Genomic DNA, 18347 nt, shown 5'->3' on the forward strand with positions numbered 1-18347 from the left:
AAGAAGAAGAACTGTTTTAAATGAAATAAATAACATTTTATTTAATACCTACATAAACAATTTAACGCCTTTTGTTCGCAAAACAAATATGCAGTCGAAACTCATCCTTAATGTTCTTGCAAAGCCGCAAAGATAAGGTAAAAGCACTAATGGCAGACGCTTTAAGGAAACATAGAACATATTTTGAATGTTGTAAAATATATATTTATTAAAATAAAGGATTGATAACTTCTTCCATGTCTTCAGTAACTCTTACAAAACAAAACTATTATAATTATTCACTGACAAATCAATTAAAAAATAAATTATTGGTATTTTTGTAAGCTTAGTCATAACAACTAATAGATGACATCACAGTTAACGAACATCACTAACAGTAGACACCAATATGAACTAATAGTTGACATAGAACATTACATTACATTTAACATTTTTCCTATTATTAGGTCTTTATTTGCCGTTTTTTTCAAAAGATTTCATTTACTTCATCATAGTAACTACATGCTTATGTAATATTATCCACGTTGTCTCCAGATTCTATCCATTCTTCTGCCATGCTAAAACTATCTTTCCTTTTATTTTTCATATATTTTTGCCTAGCAAATTTATTTTGAGTCTTTAGTCTCCATGCTTCTCTTGCCTCTTCTTTTTTCTTCTTTCTTTTCTCAGCTCTCCTTTTTCTTCTTTTTACTGCTAAAAAACTAAAGCAATCGATTTTTAGATCAGACAAGGTCTAATATGTCAATTTTTAGGTACAGTAGTTCTAATTTGTTAGCTTGTTAATAGAATTATATTTTCAGAGAATATTGATGATATTTGCAGTAGAATAAACTACAAAATAACTTTAGTATGTATTGCAAAATGATGATATGAGTTCCGTGTCATCTGTTAGGTTTTTTACATTTTCAAGAACTAATAGTAGACACCATTTATATTGTTAGGGAAAATGGATAAAAATCATAATTATACATTAATTAGTGTAAACAACATGACCATTAATCCAATGAAATCAATAGTAATTACAAAAAATCAAAAAAATGTATTCAAAACTTACGTGCAAAATTTCGCCTTCCTTAACCTATTTGCTAAGAAACTGCCGAGCGCGTGTTGACGCGGTCACATTTTTTACGACAACTGATCCCATTTTAAAATGTTGTTCCCGAAGGCGTCCCTAATATATTTTTTCACGTCAACAGATAGCTTGAGAAGCTCATAAAAATAGTGTTGAGAAAAAATTAGACTAATTCTTATTTTTATGGTATTTTTGTGGTAAGTGTTATCTATTAGTTTCGAGTCTACCATTAGTGCTTTTACCTATTTTATTTTATTTTTTTAAATAAAGTAACATAATAAAATATTTTTAAGCTTTTTAGGTTTCCGTGCTTAATAATTGAAAATGGGAACCTATCAGACTTCGCTTTCTATATGTGGTCCGTCCGTCTATCGCCGAGGTTCATCTCAAGAACCACAATAGTAGAAATTTTCACCAAATTGCGTTTTTTTGTTGGCGCTTTAAGATATTGTAATTAAAATAAAATTAATAATTATTGTGTGGCCTCGAACAACAAACGCGATTTTTTTGCTCTATATCCATAAATGTTCATCATGGAAAGAAGCCTCAGCCTCCGTTGCAGCTATTATTTCACGTCACTGATTATTTATAACAATTAAATATTCATATTGGTTAAAATTTGAATGAATGTGTGGCACTAGTCCCACTGAAAACAAACAAAAATCCATTATAACTGAACGTAAATGATAACAAGTCTATAAATAATTCTCTACCTTAGAGGTAGAAACGGACATGTACGACATGTCGCGGGACGGTGCGTAATTTCCAACGCTGTACAAGACGGTAAGTATAGATGTCCGCATCTACCACAGTAGAAACTAATGAAACTCCCAACTTGTCTTCATTTACGACTTTTTATCTTTAGAATTACTTGTGATAGAATTAAATTAAGAAATTTAAAAAAAACCCCGCCAAACAACTTTAAAAAGTAATGAAATAATATATTTTACTGACTTTAAGTTTAAATAATTCCTAAGTGTAAAGTGATATTTTAGTCCATAATTGTTGTCACGGTGTGTCGGGGGACCGCCAACAGTGTCTTTTGCATTTTTTATCGCCATGTCATTGATTGTGTCGATTTGGTTCGCTGTGAAATGACCCTTAAACTATAATGTTATGTGAAATCAAACGTCTAAGTACATTTGCGGTACCCCGACACACCTTGACAACAACTATGGACTAAAATATCACTTTACACTTAGGAATTATTTAAACTTAACGTCAGTAAAATATATTATTTCATTACTTTTTCAAGTTGTTTGGCGGGGGTTTTTTTAAATTTCTTAATTTAATTTTATTTCATGCTTTTTAATTTTGCGTTGGTTATAGTGCAGAATAATTCCTATCAACATCATCAAATTATATCCCAATGAATACCATCTAGGAATGTCCTCTTGGATGAGGCCGTTAATATGAGTCCAAACATGAAACCTCCACTTTGGGTTCATATGGAGCACGGCTCCTATAGAATCCAGGTGATGCTGCAGCAGCAGCATGCAAAAATTTATTGGTTATCTACGTTTTACTATTTGTCGCAATTAAAATAAGCCCAAACATGAAACCATTGATCTAAGTTGGTGAGGAGTTGGGTATATCCTATTGATTACCAGGTGATGCTGCAGCACCAGGTCAACTTTCCATTAATGTGTATTTACACATTAATGGAAAGTTGACCTTTTGATTCATAAATATCACGAACTAGAATGCAATAAAGCCCACCAAACCACTGCAAGTTGCTAATCGGCCCTTCACCAACCAGATGAACCGCGATTTTTCAGCACGGAGCAGGTTGATGACGATGAACTATAGCTAAGAACACTCTCAATAAAGTCAGCTTTCAAACAAAAAAAACTAGATCAAAATCGGTCCACCCGTTTGGATGCTACGATGCCACAGACAGATAGACAGACAGACAGACAGAGAGACAGACAGAGAGACAGACAGACAGACAGACAGACCGACAGACAGACACGTCAAACTTATAACACCCCTCTTTTTTGTCGGGGGTTAAAAAAAATGTAGGAATATGCGTCTCTGAAATTTTAATATAATTTTTTTCTAACCTGAATAGTTTGCGAGAGAAACTCTTCCAAAGTGGTAAAATGTATGTGAGGGGGGGGCCCTCTAACTTCTAAAGTAGGGGCATGATAAGTCTAAAAAAAATATATGATATACTTACATTACTATAAAAACTACTAACGAAAATTGGCTTTCAAACGAGATCTAGCTAGTAGTTTTTTTAAACGTCATAAATGGTAAACCTTAAATTAACTTTCATATAATCAACTGAAACATAAAAATAAATCAAAAACCTACTGTCTACGTCCGTTTGTACGGGCTAATCTCTGAATCCGCTGGACCGATTTCAATGAAATTTGACATGATGATACCTTACATCCCTGGTCAACATCTCAGATACTTTTTTTTAACCGACTTTCAAAAAAGGAGGAGTTAATGTTTACTTTGTTGTTTGTGGTCAGATTTTCAAAATTCTTTTTTTGTTGTATAGATTGCCCAAATTTGATACCATGTTTACAATAAAATCCGAGAAAGGGTTCCGTACCCTTATAGAAAAAATAGGCCAAAAGTTGTGTTTTTGTATGGGAAATTTTTTTTTTTTTTTATGAAATAAGGGGGCAAACGAGCAAACGGGTCACCTGATGGAAAGCAACTTCCGTCGCCCATGGACAATCGCAGCATCAGAAGATCTGCAGGTACGTTGCCGGCCTTTTAAGAGGGAATAGGATAATTATAAGGGAGGATAGGGATGGGAAGGAAAGGGAAAAGGGGAGGATAGGGAAGGGGAAGGGAATTGGGCCTCCGGTAAACTCACTCACTCGGCGAAACACAGCGCAAGCGCTGTTTTACGCCGGTTTTCTGTGAGAACGCGGTATTTCTCCGGTCGAGCCGGCCCATTCGTGCCGAAGCATGGCTCTCCCACGTCTAAAATTTCATTTTATTCTAATTTTATTATTAAAGTACACATATAATATGCATATAATTAAGGATTCTGTGAAAATTTCAACTGCCTGCCTGTTGTCATTATTGATATTGAGCTAAAGAATCATGTTTCTTGTATGAGAGCCATCCTCAAATATTGATTTTATTTTGTTTTCAGTATTTTTTGTTATAGCGGCAACAGATATACACCATCTGTAAAAAATTAAGAACTCTTGCTATAACGGTTCTTGAGATTCAGCCTGGAGACAGACAGACGGACAGACAACGAAGTCTTAGTAATAGAGTCCCGGCCGTTTTTACTCTTTGGGTACGGAACCCTAAAAACGGTGCCTTGATAAGTAATGGAATTGAAGAAACTCCTCGAAATTGTGGTTTAATTGTAGATTATGAATCTGAGAATAAGAAGTAGGTTAAAGAGGGATATGTGCCTACATTAAATCCCGTCTTCTGAAGTCTATCCTCTATCTCCGCCACATGTTCCTTTCCCCTGTCCTGTGGCCCCATAGATTAAGTATTATAGTATAGATGTAGTCTTAGCCCGTCATCGCGTGGCCATTTTGTGCTTATTTTCACACAAGCAGTGTGCGTTTATTTTCTTGAATATTTCTATTTGTCGATTATTTCGAAGCACATTATGATACAGGAAAGAAAGTCAATTAGTTCATGATATTGATTAACTATAGTTCAAGTGATGAGAATCCGTAAACACACGTAAAAAGCTATGCAATTTTTATAGCCAAATTATTAATTGATGTGACATTTTTAGCACTAATGCCTTACATATCACGAATAGGGATTAATAAACTTATAAAATATTATCTTTTTAGCTTACAAAAATACCGATTAAAAAGCCCAAAAAACGTTGTTCAAAACTTACGTATTTAAATCCACGTGTTCAAGGCATTCTTTGACCATTCTTATGATTTATTATTTAGCGGAACCACAAAACTCAACAATATCTATCATTAAATGTTCACTAAAAACCTTTATTAACACTTTTATTACATGAAATAATCAGACCAACTCCTTTGTTATGTCCTAGTAAGTAGGACATAACATTACACGCTTTTGACGCATATACACCGATATAAGCTGCGCGTCCACTGCATCGGAATCGGAGCGTACGGAGCGTACGGAGCATCGTTCATTTACGAAATGCCGATGGGGTGCGTCCACTGCGTTCAGATTCCGCATCGGCAATTTAGTTATTAATGTATATATGAAATGTGTGCGTTAACGCTTTGGAGTTAAGGTTGGATTTGCTATGTTCAGTTTTGGAACTTTGTTTAGATGCGCTTTGACTCTGCACTAAATATATAAATTGACCCATAGACGCGGCTGCGGATGACGTCATCGGCATAAATTCCGGTCTCAGGCGCAGAAATGCCGATCCAGTGCACGCAGTACCATACAAATCAATACAAAGCAACAAATCCGTACGCTCCGTACGCTCCGATTCCAATCCAGTGCACGCGCAGCTATAAGGCTCTCTCCAGTCTATAGTACCTCAATATGTGGCCTCCATCCCCTGTCCACGCCAAGTGGTCTTCGAAGAAAGGATTTTTCAAAACGATAAGTATGTGAGGTTCAAGTTTCCTCAGTCGTTATTGTAAATTAAACATTTCGTGTGTAATATAGATCCAAATAAAATGGATCGTAGATGGGTGTTCAATTTTCTAAATCTCGATTTTAATAACATACATTCACGCGGACGAAGTTGCGGGCAACAGCTAGTAAAAAATAAACCTTATTGTTGCTGCGGAACCCGCCGATGAAGGGCGAGTCCAACTCGCACTTGGCCGGTTTTTTCACATACCTATTGTATATAATATGACATTATCTTTGATACCTATCCCAACCTTTCACACTGGATGCCGCCTGCCGGTGGTCTCTTCTGCCTCTCCCATAGACTTAATATATACTATTATAGGTTTATGGCCTCTCCCATACAAAATCCTGCGTTCGCTTCTGGTAGAATGTTTTAGCGACTTTCTAGCGACTTTTGATGTTGAGTCTTCTAGAGACTCGAACTTCTAGGATTTGGCAAAATATGGCAACACTGATAATGGCGATTTTACAATGTCAGTTTCCGGCTGTCAGCTGATAAACGACTCGTCGTAATTTGCTTTCCAAAACCTATTTCGATTTTCTCACAGAAAACGTCAGGCACCATTCAACATGGGCTTGATATTCGCAATCAAAAGCTAGTTATAGCTGAAATATTGCTCTAATCGTAGTGTTAATGTTATTTTAGTTTCATTTTTCAAGTACATTGTGTAACTCGTAAATAAGTCGAAAATGGATACGTTTATCTTGGGATTCTTCGGATATGGCGTTTGTTGATCATTAACAATTTCGTTCAGTTTATTAATTTCTTTCCATTTGATGTCCGCTTTTCGTTCGTGATCATCTGTTTCATTCCGTGTTTACGTATTTTCTCAATATGGTTAAGGAGAAGCCTAATTCTATACGGATATACGACGACGAGGGGTTCAGGCGGCGCGCGGCTTGTATATGCGTGAGGTCGGACGCGGAGACGGAGGTGAGTGTCGGTCGGCGATGCTGGTGTTGTGATGTGGCGGGGGTTGTGACGATGGCGGGTGTCGCAGGTGCTGCTGGTGACGTCGTCGCGGCGCCCGGATAACTGGATCGTGCCGGGCGGCGGCGTGGAGCCGGAGGAGGAGCCTTCGGTGACGGCCATGCGGGAGGTGCTGGAGGAGGCGGGCGTCGTCGGCAAGCTCGGCCGCTGCCTCGGCGTGTTTGAGGTGAGATAACCTAACAACAACACAACAGACTATTGACACTGAACGGTGCCAATCTGCAACGATTCTGCTATTTTCATGTACGATTTATACAGCTGCAGTGTGATTGTGGCAAAGTCTCATCGTTATAAACACCAAACATGTTCTAATTGGTCAAAACTAAAAAAATCTGTGCGTATATAATATATATATATATATATATATATATATATATATATATATATATATATATATATATAATGTATATATCAGCGTTGCCACATTTTTTTGTGCCAAGTCGGGACTTTTGAACTTTTTGAGTGAAAAGGCGGGATTTTTCAGTCAAAAGGGGGACAAAGTAAAAAAGTTATAAAATCAAAAGTTTTTTGAATTTTTATCTTTTTATTTGCGTTAAAATAAAGTTTACGTGACAATAAACAGCTAATGTAGCCATATAAAATCCACCCCTCTACCTCCCACACTCATGTTATCTTCATTCATAACGCGCCTTTCTTTCTCAGCACGCTGTGCGTACCTACGTTCGGCCTTTCCCCTAATGTTAAAATGTTTTCATTTTGCAGATTTTTTACGTAATGTCAAGAGTCAACCCTATTCACCATATATTCAAATGTATTTACTTTTAACAACAAAGCTAAAAAGGACGATTAAGAAACAGGAAGACAGTTTCTTTTTCTTTATTTCAATCAGAACATACTAGTTGGGGAGGGGAAAGAGGGGAGTTTGCGACAAGCTTGAGCGTGTCAAACTAAGCTTGTATAGGCTTCCGATATGTGTCTACTGTCTAGTTATCATGTTATAGAAATCAGATCTCACATGGTGGGTTAAAAAAAAGTTATTTTCTTCTTCTTCTTCTTTTGGCGTAAGCCTCCCCATTTAGGAGTTGCCAGCGTCAGAGTTGAGGCGAAAAATGTGAACAGTTATAACTTATAACGTAAACTGATTGCCATGCAGCGGGCACGGGTGATGACTTCATGCGACCATGCAAATACAAGATAAAATAATGAAACAGAAAAAACCAGAACAAGCAAATAAGTACAGCAAAATATTGTTTCTTAGCCTTTAAAGATACACAGAGTTCATAAACATAAATACAATCTACTTATATTAAATATAAAAGGAAGAGAATTCATATTACAACTAGAGCCTAATGTGATTATGAGCAATGTACGAGCATAAGATGTCTATAAATGGAGAATATACTAACGATAAAATAGATTTAAGATTAGTGGGACGAGGAATATTAGGAGGAAGGTAATCGTACTATGAAAGGTTGTTTTCGCAAGCAAAAAATATATGGTCTGGAGAGCCTTCATCCAAGCCACATTCACACAATGAGCTATCCCTCACCCTTATTTTAGCTAGAAATACCGGGTTACACGAGTGACCCAGACGTAGCCGACAGATAGTAGAGCAAACAGGCTTATTAGCTTTCAAATATTTAAAAAACCACGGTCGACTAGGTACTGAATCCTGAATTTCAGCGTAAAAACGTCCTTTATCCCTACTCGACTCAGTCCAAATGGAATTCCACTCCAGAGTCAAATGCGACTTGGCCAGAGGAAGAAGATCCTGACAAAAAAATTTGAAATTACTTAAACCACCAGACTTTGCAGCTTCTTTGGCATAAAGATCCACACATTCATTTCCTATAATCCCGCTATGACCAGGAATCCAAGCAAGTACAACCTGTATGTTGCTACAATAGCATTTAAATAGTAACTGCCTAATTTTAAAAATTAAAGGGAATTTAAATTTACTTCTAAAGGGGTTTGACAAAATCGCTTCCAGGGAACTTTTACAATCGGACAAAATAATTGCCTTGTGCGATTCCACAAAGGAAATCGCTTCAAAAATCGCTAGAGATTCTGCATTAAAAACCGAAGAAAATGAAGGCAATATATTATTAAGGACAACATTAAATTTTGGAATCCAAACGGCACTACCTACACAAGAAGTATCGGATAATTTGGAGGCGAAAAAAAAAGTTATTCGAAAGTTATTTTCGAATAAGTATTGAAATGTCATCGAATCTGTCAGATTAAGATAGGGGTGTTTAGTATACCCCAACAAAACTTCCATAAAGCACTGACGATTCAAAGGTTAGGTAAGCCTGTAGGAACATTTTATAATATAAAAAAATATAGCTTCACATTTTCCTAACTAGGCTTCGCAAATATTTTATGTTGCACAAATGATTTATTTCTTGTTGCCTAAAATCTTGTTATAATTTACCTAATTAAGCAATTTTCTGAATATATATTTCATCATCTTTTTCATAACTTTAAAATGGCTGCAGTTTCTGAACCCACTTTGTTTTTATTCTATTTTATACGCTATGCGATAGTAATGGGAATTAATGCTATTTTCTATTAATTTCATTAATATTATGCTAATTTTGATGTCACAGCATGCTAAGTATTATTGCTTTGCTATTTGCTAAAAACGCGGCATCGTGAATTATCGGTTCGCATCGCACCGCTCGCGTCGTGTATTATTTTGCATCGAGTGAAAAATAGCAATTCATTAACAGCGAGCACAGCGGTGCGAAACAGCGCGCACGTTATTTTTATCATGATCGCAGACTATTGCTGCGCACGATAATATTAGCAATCGTATTTTTTAAGCAAGTACGATTAATTTTATTATTGCTAATAGGCATTTAACAATTAATTATAGTTGCTAATGCTATTTTTACCAACACTACTATGCAATATCATATTATGCAACTGTAATGCAATGCTTTTTAGGGTTAGAAATACTTACTGTTTTTTTTAGGTTAGGTAAGAAAATACGCAAAAAAAATCAAAGAGAAAGAATAGAAACAAATTAAATCTTTTAGAAGGTATACATTAAACATGTATTTTATGTAGTATATTCCATTATTAATTATTTCGATGTTAAAATTTTCAAGAAATAAAATTAACTCTTACATAAGTTATTTCATTTTTTACCTACTAATACTTTTGTATCAAGTGTCCACTCTATGGCTATTAATGTTACTCTCTACGCACAAGAAACTTTGCAGTTCGACGTTTAGAATAGAAATAGAACTGTCTCTTTTTAACCGACTTCCAAAAAGGAGAAGGTTACTCAATTCGACCGTATATATGTTCTTTTTTATGTTTTATATAAATGGCATTTCCTATCTTTTGTTTCACTTATCTGTCAAATTTGTCAATGTTTGTAATTTTGAATTTGAAAATTGTTCGGAAGAGATTAAGCCCCAATTTCACCAACGTCTGTTAGTGCTAACAGCTTGTTAAAATGTCAAGTCTTCTCTTTCATTCATAAGAAAAACGAAAGAGGTAATGTGATACTAATTCGAGCGTTAACTTTAACAGTCGTTGGTGAAATTGGGGCTAAAGCTGGAAAATAGTATGAATCATTGGTAATAATAACAATTGGCCCCTTTGAAGGAGGACATAAAATTCATACGAGACGAACTAAACAGTCTAAAAGATTCTCAAGAAATGGTACATCAAATGCTAACTACAGTTTCGGACAAAGTAAAAAATCTGGAATCAAGAGTAATTCAGGTGGAAAAAATTGCCAAGGGTGTGCCAAACTTACAGGCAGAAATTTCCAAAATCTATGACGAGCTGGATAATCGGGATCAATGGTCTAGAGCGAATAACGTCGAGATAAGAGGTATTCCTCAAAAAAACAACGAAAATCTTTATGAAATCGCAAGGAACATAGGACAGCTCTGCAATTTCCCAATAAGGAACGAAGATATCAACTATATTGCGAGAATACCAACCAGACTACCCAATAAAACTAAGTCTATTATAATCGCATTCCACAACCGTTATAACAAAGAAGAATTAGTGGCCATGTCTCGCAAATCAAACAACCTCTGTGTCTCAAATCTCGGTTTTAACTCTTCTGAAAAATTCTATGTGAACGATCACCTGACTCAGCGTAATAAATCTCTGTTAGGCAAAGCTAAATCTCTAGCAAAGGAAAAAAATTTCAAATTCATTTGGGTCAAGCACAGCAAAATAATGGCAAGAAAATCAGAAACCTCTCCAATATTTTTTATAAGGAACGAAAAAGACCTCAAGAAAATAGACTAAACTTACTTATAATAATAATAATATTCTATATCTCGATTACTTCAAATCTTAATAATATGTTTAAATGTTACAGTTTGGGAATCGCTTGCATAACCGGCTCTGTATTTGTTTTTCGACTAACTTTTGAATTAACACCGTGTTACATCCGAACTTCGCACGTAAATTTACCATCTGTCAAGCAAATCGTTTCTGTGTTTCATAGTGACATTACGGCGTTAGTGTCCATAATTGCTTGTTCTGTGTGTGACGTCTTCTGGTCGAATTCTAGTGTACTGCAATCATGTTCGGCCAGTATCCGTTTGTCGTTCGGTGTGACTACCCTCAGTTTGGTGTGTTATATTATATTTAAAAACTTTATTTTTATGAATTTTATAGCAGAATTTGTCTATGAAATGTTTTTACGTATGTGTTTTATGGTTTTTATTAATGATTCAGGTTCGTATTTTCACTTGTCTCACAATATTATTGCTTTTCAGAAATCGAAGTTTTATACCACTGACATAGTACTTATTACCTCAGTGTTTTATACATCAATCTCGAGTCAAAATATTTTAAACCCTCAGATGCATAGTAGGAACTATTATATGGATGCACGGTCTTATAAAAGATGTTTATATCTATCATATTACTATTTTACTGTAACTACGCAATTGAGGTTAAGTATTGTTATGCAAATTATGCCTGATTGTTCTGTGGAGATGTATGAAAGTCTTAACTTATCTCTTAAGAACAGCCCTTTTCACATTCTTAGTTACATGAAATTAACTACGTATAAAGTAATATTATGTAAATTATATCTTTTCAGTGTCGTTGTTTTGACACATTCATATTATATTCCTATGCTGAACCTCATATTTGTCAAAGCATATTGCAATATTATTGTGCCTGATATGTCAATTTGCATAACAACTTCGTGTACTTTAATTAAATACTTTTACACACTAAACACTAACAAACTATTAAAATATGAAGCACTAGATAGATACTATTATAGAACAATGTTCAAAGCACTGCCGTATAACTTGTATTGGTTACTTAACTTAATTGAGTACAGTTTGGTCAATTTATTTATAAACTTGAATTCAAAATATTATAATAAAAACTATTCTAAATATAGAATATCTACTATTCTTAATTACTGGTTTACTTTTTACTTTCATTATTACCTATTTACAATACAAATGATAATACTCATATCTAAGTCTAAGATTGTACCTACCTTTGATATGAGGGGTCTTTTTCAACCTAGGTTATTGGTACAAAAATCAATATTACTCAATAGTATTCGGTCTAATCATAATATTGTAACTTATTTTTTTACTTACTACAACTTTACAATTCAGTCCTCCAAAGCGACGAACCATAGCATAAAAATACAGTGTTATGATATTAAAAATATAATAACATTGTCTGGTCTATTTGAGTTTCCTAATCTAAATAAACTTTATTACAAACAGCACATTTACTTTGCAGTATCTTCAATGTCACTAATTTGCTGTGATAAAACAAAATTAGATTTTACTAACACTACATATTATATAATTATAGATAACTATAAAAGATTCATGTATCCTGATTCATGTAATTGGCTCCAGTTAGTTATTAATAAATACTCAATAATAAGACGATTTGTAATTGTTTTACTCAGCATCCAATATGTACACTATATTTCAATGCTGTACTGTCTTCTGTTGACAAATTCAATTATCATAATAATTATTGTAGCATGTGGTAATATAAATATGATATATTTACTAAGATTATCTTTATACCCAGGTATTCTAAAAAGTACTTTTACACTGTTGCTTGGACACCATTCAACTTTCATACCTTCTAGAATTCAATTAGCACCTCACTTAATTTGCTTAATTATTACTAGCCAGATTTTACCTTATAATTGTCCCAATGTCGTCACATAGTCTAAACATTTTTTATCAAAACACAAGAGGGCTACGTACTAAAACACATATATTTAAACGTAACCTTTCTTTACAATCCTTCGATATCATTGCACTTACTGAGACCTGGCTCCTGGACGGCGTGGCCGACAGTGAGTTATTCGATAGTCGTTATTTGGTGTGGAGGCGCGATCGCGACTACCTAAACACTCACGAGAAGTACGGTGGCGGAGTTCTTGTTGCTGTACGTCGAGATCTGTCAGCCGTTCACTGCTCAGAGTGGAGTTCATCCGCAGAGGACATTTGGGTGTCAGTCAAAATTAAAAATAGTCTACACAAAATTATTAACTTGCATGTCTGCTCGATATATCTTTGCAAAGAAAATTTAGGAAATACGTTTAACTCTCAGCTTCACAATTTTTGCGACAAATTATCATTGATTTGCAACTCTTGTCCTAATGATATTTTCCTGGTAACGGGGGATTTTAATCTAAGTAGTCTTGACTGGCACCCCAGCGACTCTGGCCACTATCTTAACCCTATAGGTGCCAACGGTGATACTCAATTATATTTTATGGACGTTTTGTCGGAATCAAATTTTTATCAATTTAACTCTAACAGAAATTTTAACAATAAAATTTTAGATCTAGTTTTCTTGAATGATGTTGGGAATGTAAGCGTAACAAATTGTGACCATCCACTTGTACCTGAAGACAACCATCACCCATCTTTGCTCATAGCCACCAATTTTGAGCATCAAAATACCCTAAAAGACCATCCTAGGCGTAAATATTACTATGAAAAAGGGGACTATGAAGCAATTAATACAGAATTATTTAACTGTGATTGGAATAAAATTTTGAGCCACTCCTGTTTAGATGTGGCAGTTGACAGATTTTACGAAAAACTTTATGAACTTATTGAAATATACGTTCCTAATAAACTTATTAATCCTAGTTGCTGCTTTCCTCCGTGGTACAATTCATGTTTAAAAAAGATCCTAAAAGAAAAAAATAAATATTTAAAAAAATTCCACAACTACAAAAATATATCGGATTATGATACTTTTAGTTTGCTACGCAAAAGAGCTAAAATTGTGGAACAAAGTTGCTATGAAAAATATATTAATAACATTGAAACTACAATAAATTCAGATCCCAAGCAGTTTTGGTCCTATATCAAATCGAACAGAAAAGGTACAAACTCTCTCCCTTCATCTATGTACTTTGATGGGGTAAAAGGTGAAACAGGACATCAAATCTCCAACCTTTTTGCATCTTACTTTAAGTCAGTTTTTCTTCCACCGTCGAATTCTACTCAACCAATAAGTGAAAACTTATCTGCCTCAGATCTACTCTCGGCCATTAGTGACATTGAAATTACTGCAGACATGATACTTAAAGAAATAAAATCTCTCGATCTATCTAAAGGTTCGGGTCCTGACCGAATTGTACCTCTATTTATATTAAACTGTGCTACCAATTTAACAACACCACTGCATTTACTTTATACGCGATCCATTTCCGAGGGCATCGTTCCGAAGATCTGGAAATCAGCGTTTATTTCTCCAATATATAAAAGTGGTAACAAAAGTGATATTAAGAACTATAGGCCTATATCTAAACTGTGTGTATTTGCAAAGATTTTAGAAAAAATAGTTTTTAACCAAGCATACACATCACTTGCCTCATGGTTTATACCGGAACAACATGGGTTTATAAGAAAACGTGCCACAACATCCAACCTGATAACATTTACGGACTTCCTTGCGGCCAATATGGAATTAGGGGGTCAAGTGGACGCTATCTTTACTGATTTTAGTAAAGCGTTCGACCGTATCGACCATAGTTTGTTACTGCAAAAAATTTGGGCTGCGGGAATCCACGGAAACTTGTTTCGCTGGTTCTCATCGTACATCCAAAACCGCTATCAGGTTGTTGTTCTTCAAGGGTATGAATCTTCGTGGTATCATACACCCTCGGGAGTACCTCAGGGGTCCCTTTTGGGTCCTTTATTATTCAATATCTTCATCAACGACATATCACTTTGCTTTAAATACTCCCTCTTTCTTCTGTATGCGGATGATATGAAACTATTCAAAACTATATTAAAACCTGTTGATCAACACCAGCTCCAACTCGATCTTAAAGCTCTCGAGGATTATTGTCAAATTAACAAACTTGACCTTAATGTCAGTAAATGCTTTAGTGTTACATTTACTCGTAAAACTAAGCCCTTAGTACTAGGATACAATATAAAAGATCAACTTCTGTCATCTCAAAAAACTATTCGCGATCTAGGTATTCTACATGATCATAAAATCTTATACGATGCTCACATCGATGACATTACAAAAAGAGCCAATAAAATGTTAGGCTTTGTTCTCAGGTCTAGTTCCGAATTTAAAAACATAAAAATAATAAAAATCTTGTATTGCTCACTAGTGCGGAGCATCCTAGAATACGGTTCGATTGTATGGAATCCGATGTATGATTCGCACTCAAAGAGACTAGAATCTATTCAGAAAAGGTTTCTTAGATTTTTGCAGTTTAAAACGAAAACCTCAGATGACCATTACAATAAAAGATGTGTCAGACACCACATTCTACCTTTACAGCAAAGAAGATTTATTGCAGATGTCGTATATTTAGCAAAAATTGCCCAAGGCCACATTGATTCCCCTACACTACTATCCAAAATCCTCATAAATATACCTAGTAGAACTTTTAGAAAACCCAAACTTCTTTATGTACCGGTTACTACCACTAATTATAAGTCCAACTCTTTCTTCATTAGATCCGCAAATAATCTAAATAAATTGTGTGATAAACTTGACTTAGACCTATTCAACGACAAACCTGATAAAATTAAAAAGAAAATTACAGATTACTGGTTCGCAAGCGATTCTCATCTAGAAGTCTAGTACTTATAGGAAATAAAACAGATAAAATTTTCCAGTACTGTATTTATATAATTTATTATATTTTATATTTTTAATTATTCATTGATGTATCTTTTGTCTTTTATTTTTCTATATTTCACTAATTGTCTCTTTATGATTATATTCTATTATTTTTCTTTTGTTTAACAAGCTTTCTTTAAATATTAACTAGAATCTTATATGTGAAAACATGTTAATGGTTTCCTTGTAAAATTTTTAGATACTTACACTACCTTTGTTATGTAACTGTTTGTTTTCCAAATAAAATAAAATAAAATAAATAAAATAAAAATAAATAATTAATTTGTAAGCAGTATCTAATGTTAAATTCAACATTAGGTACTGCTCTAAGTTATGATAATATTTGACATGAATATCACATTATCAAGACTCAAATACACTATTTTTAGACTTTAACTCTAGTCTCAATGAATCAGGTTTATCAAGATATAAAATGCTGAGTAGTGTTATTTAATTTGGTTTGATTTTTTTAAATTCGCACAGACATTTGCTAACAAAATTTCTAAAAGTCATGTAAATGTCAATTACAGAATCGCGAGCATAAACACCGCACTGAGGTGTATGTGATGATGGTGACGCAGGAGCTCGCCGAGTGGGAGGACTCGAGGCTGATGGGACGCAAGCGGCAGTGGTTTTCCATCGACGACGCGCTGGCCCAGCTTGCTCTGCACAAGCCTATCCAGCGCCACTACCTACAGCAGCTCAAGCGCTCCAGACAGAAGCCGGATGAAAGCTAAATGCATCACACAGTACCGTCTTACAAGTTTGTCAATTATAATACTCTGGAAAATCTGGCGCTGTTGAGATTCTTGTCTCGTTTAATCATCTAATAGTCTGTACAAGATTGGCATGATTATGATGAAAAAAAAAATTTAAAAAAATGCTTTTGTCAAGGCTTACTTACATCTTTTCTATTCTGTGTGTGTGCCTCTTGTCTATGTCGTCAACTGTATAATCCATTGAAATGTTACAATTTTAGGACCGAATATTACATTAATTAGAGGACGCAATATTTTTGGGATATGTTGGGGGGGTCAATAGAAGCTTAACCTCAAGTTTGTGGGGTCGCCAACTTGTCCCCCGGCCGCCATCTTGAAAAAAGTGGTGACAACACTATTTTCGTGATATCTCAATGTTTCTCATGAAAATTGTTTCCTCTAATAAATGCAAAGCAAATGTAACATTTCAATGGACTAGTAAAATCGTGTTAAAATTTAAGTCCTGAACCACACTGGGATAATTTTATCAATTATTTGGTCTTAAAGCTTAATGTTATTTGAGTTGTAAAATTTAGTTGCTATGCTTTACACAAGAATGTTAGATGTTCTAAAGTGAGAAGGAATATGGTTGATTATTTTCACTAAGTATTGCTTAACATTGTTTACTATTTCCTTTATAATTTTAGAATATTAGTGTATTCAATTTTATGAATATTCCATTCCAACAACATAAATAGTGTAACAGATAATAGTTTTAATTCAAAAACTAAATCAAGACTTTTCATCTATCTTTACTGTTTGCTTAATTTGGCGATAATCAAAATAATTAGTTTCGCATAAGTAAATTTTCAGCAAAAAGCTGCCATTTATAATTATTCTGAGCTAGATCAAGAATGGGTAATTTAAACCTTACATAATATAATATACCTTATTTAATTGTAAAACTCTTAGTTATAAACTAATATTTTATTGTAATAATGTTGTTTCTTAAATTAATTTTAAGGACTATTTTCAATCTAGTGACAAGTGTCTGGAAGATAACGCGCATGTTTTTCTCTGTCACTTCTTATGAAGTAAGCAGAAACAGAACTGTCAAGGAAGCTATTAGACACTTATTAAATAGATTTTGAAATAAGTCTTACATAATGGATTGTATATGCTTAGAATTAAATGTGGTAACAATGTATGTAAACATTTTTATTGCATCAGAAAACTATGTCCTATTGGCTGTATGATGATGTAGAAGCCCAATGGCAATCACGTCATTGCGGTGTTTGTCCGTAACAAAAATAAGACGGTACTGCGTGTTTATGGTTTCAAAATGGCCGACTTAAACGTCAAAATGCTAAGACACGTAACATCTCTTATTTTCTATTTTTTACGTATATTTTTATACAGCAATGGAATAAATGTTAATTTTATTTTGTTAGCATTAAAACGAAAAGACATCCAATCAAATATTTTTTATTTAACTAATGTGGTATTTATGAAAATCCTAATGAGTTTCAAAAATAAATTTTATATTGCTCTTCTGAGGAGGATATTTTTTTTAATTAGTCTATTACTTGTGCCCTTAAAATATTATGTAGGTGTAGATCCTGGTTACATTAAACCATTTTTTCCTGGCCTTGACAGACCACATTTCTCCGTTGTGTTGCGTGATGCGTCACATCGTCGGAACGTAATAATGCGTGCTATGCGCCCCCTAGAGTCTTCGCCGTGACATGCATTTACGTGACAGTATTAATTATTGTTGCATGACATGACGATCGCGAAACTATCATGCGTGCATGTCATGCACATGTTACAGGAAAATTAAAGGTAGATGAAAAATTAAACAATTGTCAATTAAGGTAAAGTGCGTCAAGGCTTTAAATTAACGTGGGCTGCTGGTAAA

At 34.4% G+C, this 18347-nt stretch overlaps 1 protein-coding gene across 1 annotated transcript; it reads left to right on the forward strand.

Moving 5' to 3' along the window:
- The first annotated feature begins 6116 nt into the window (after positions 1–6116).
- LOC121738543 (diphosphoinositol polyphosphate phosphohydrolase 2) lies at positions 6117–16736 on the forward strand. The gene is made up of 3 exons (XM_042130679.1): positions 6117–6575; positions 6643–6798; positions 16262–16736. Exons 1-3 carry the CDS (start codon positions 6477–6479, stop codon positions 16466–16468), a joined length of 462 nt encoding a protein of 153 aa, XP_041986613.1. The 5' UTR covers positions 6117–6476; the 3' UTR covers positions 16469–16736.
- The last annotated feature ends 1611 nt before the right edge of the window (positions 16737–18347 follow it).

The sequence above is a fragment of the Aricia agestis genome, chromosome Z (assembly GCF_905147365.1).
Source record: "Aricia agestis chromosome Z, ilAriAges1.1, whole genome shotgun sequence".
NCBI lineage: Eukaryota > Metazoa > Arthropoda > Insecta > Lepidoptera > Lycaenidae > Aricia > Aricia agestis.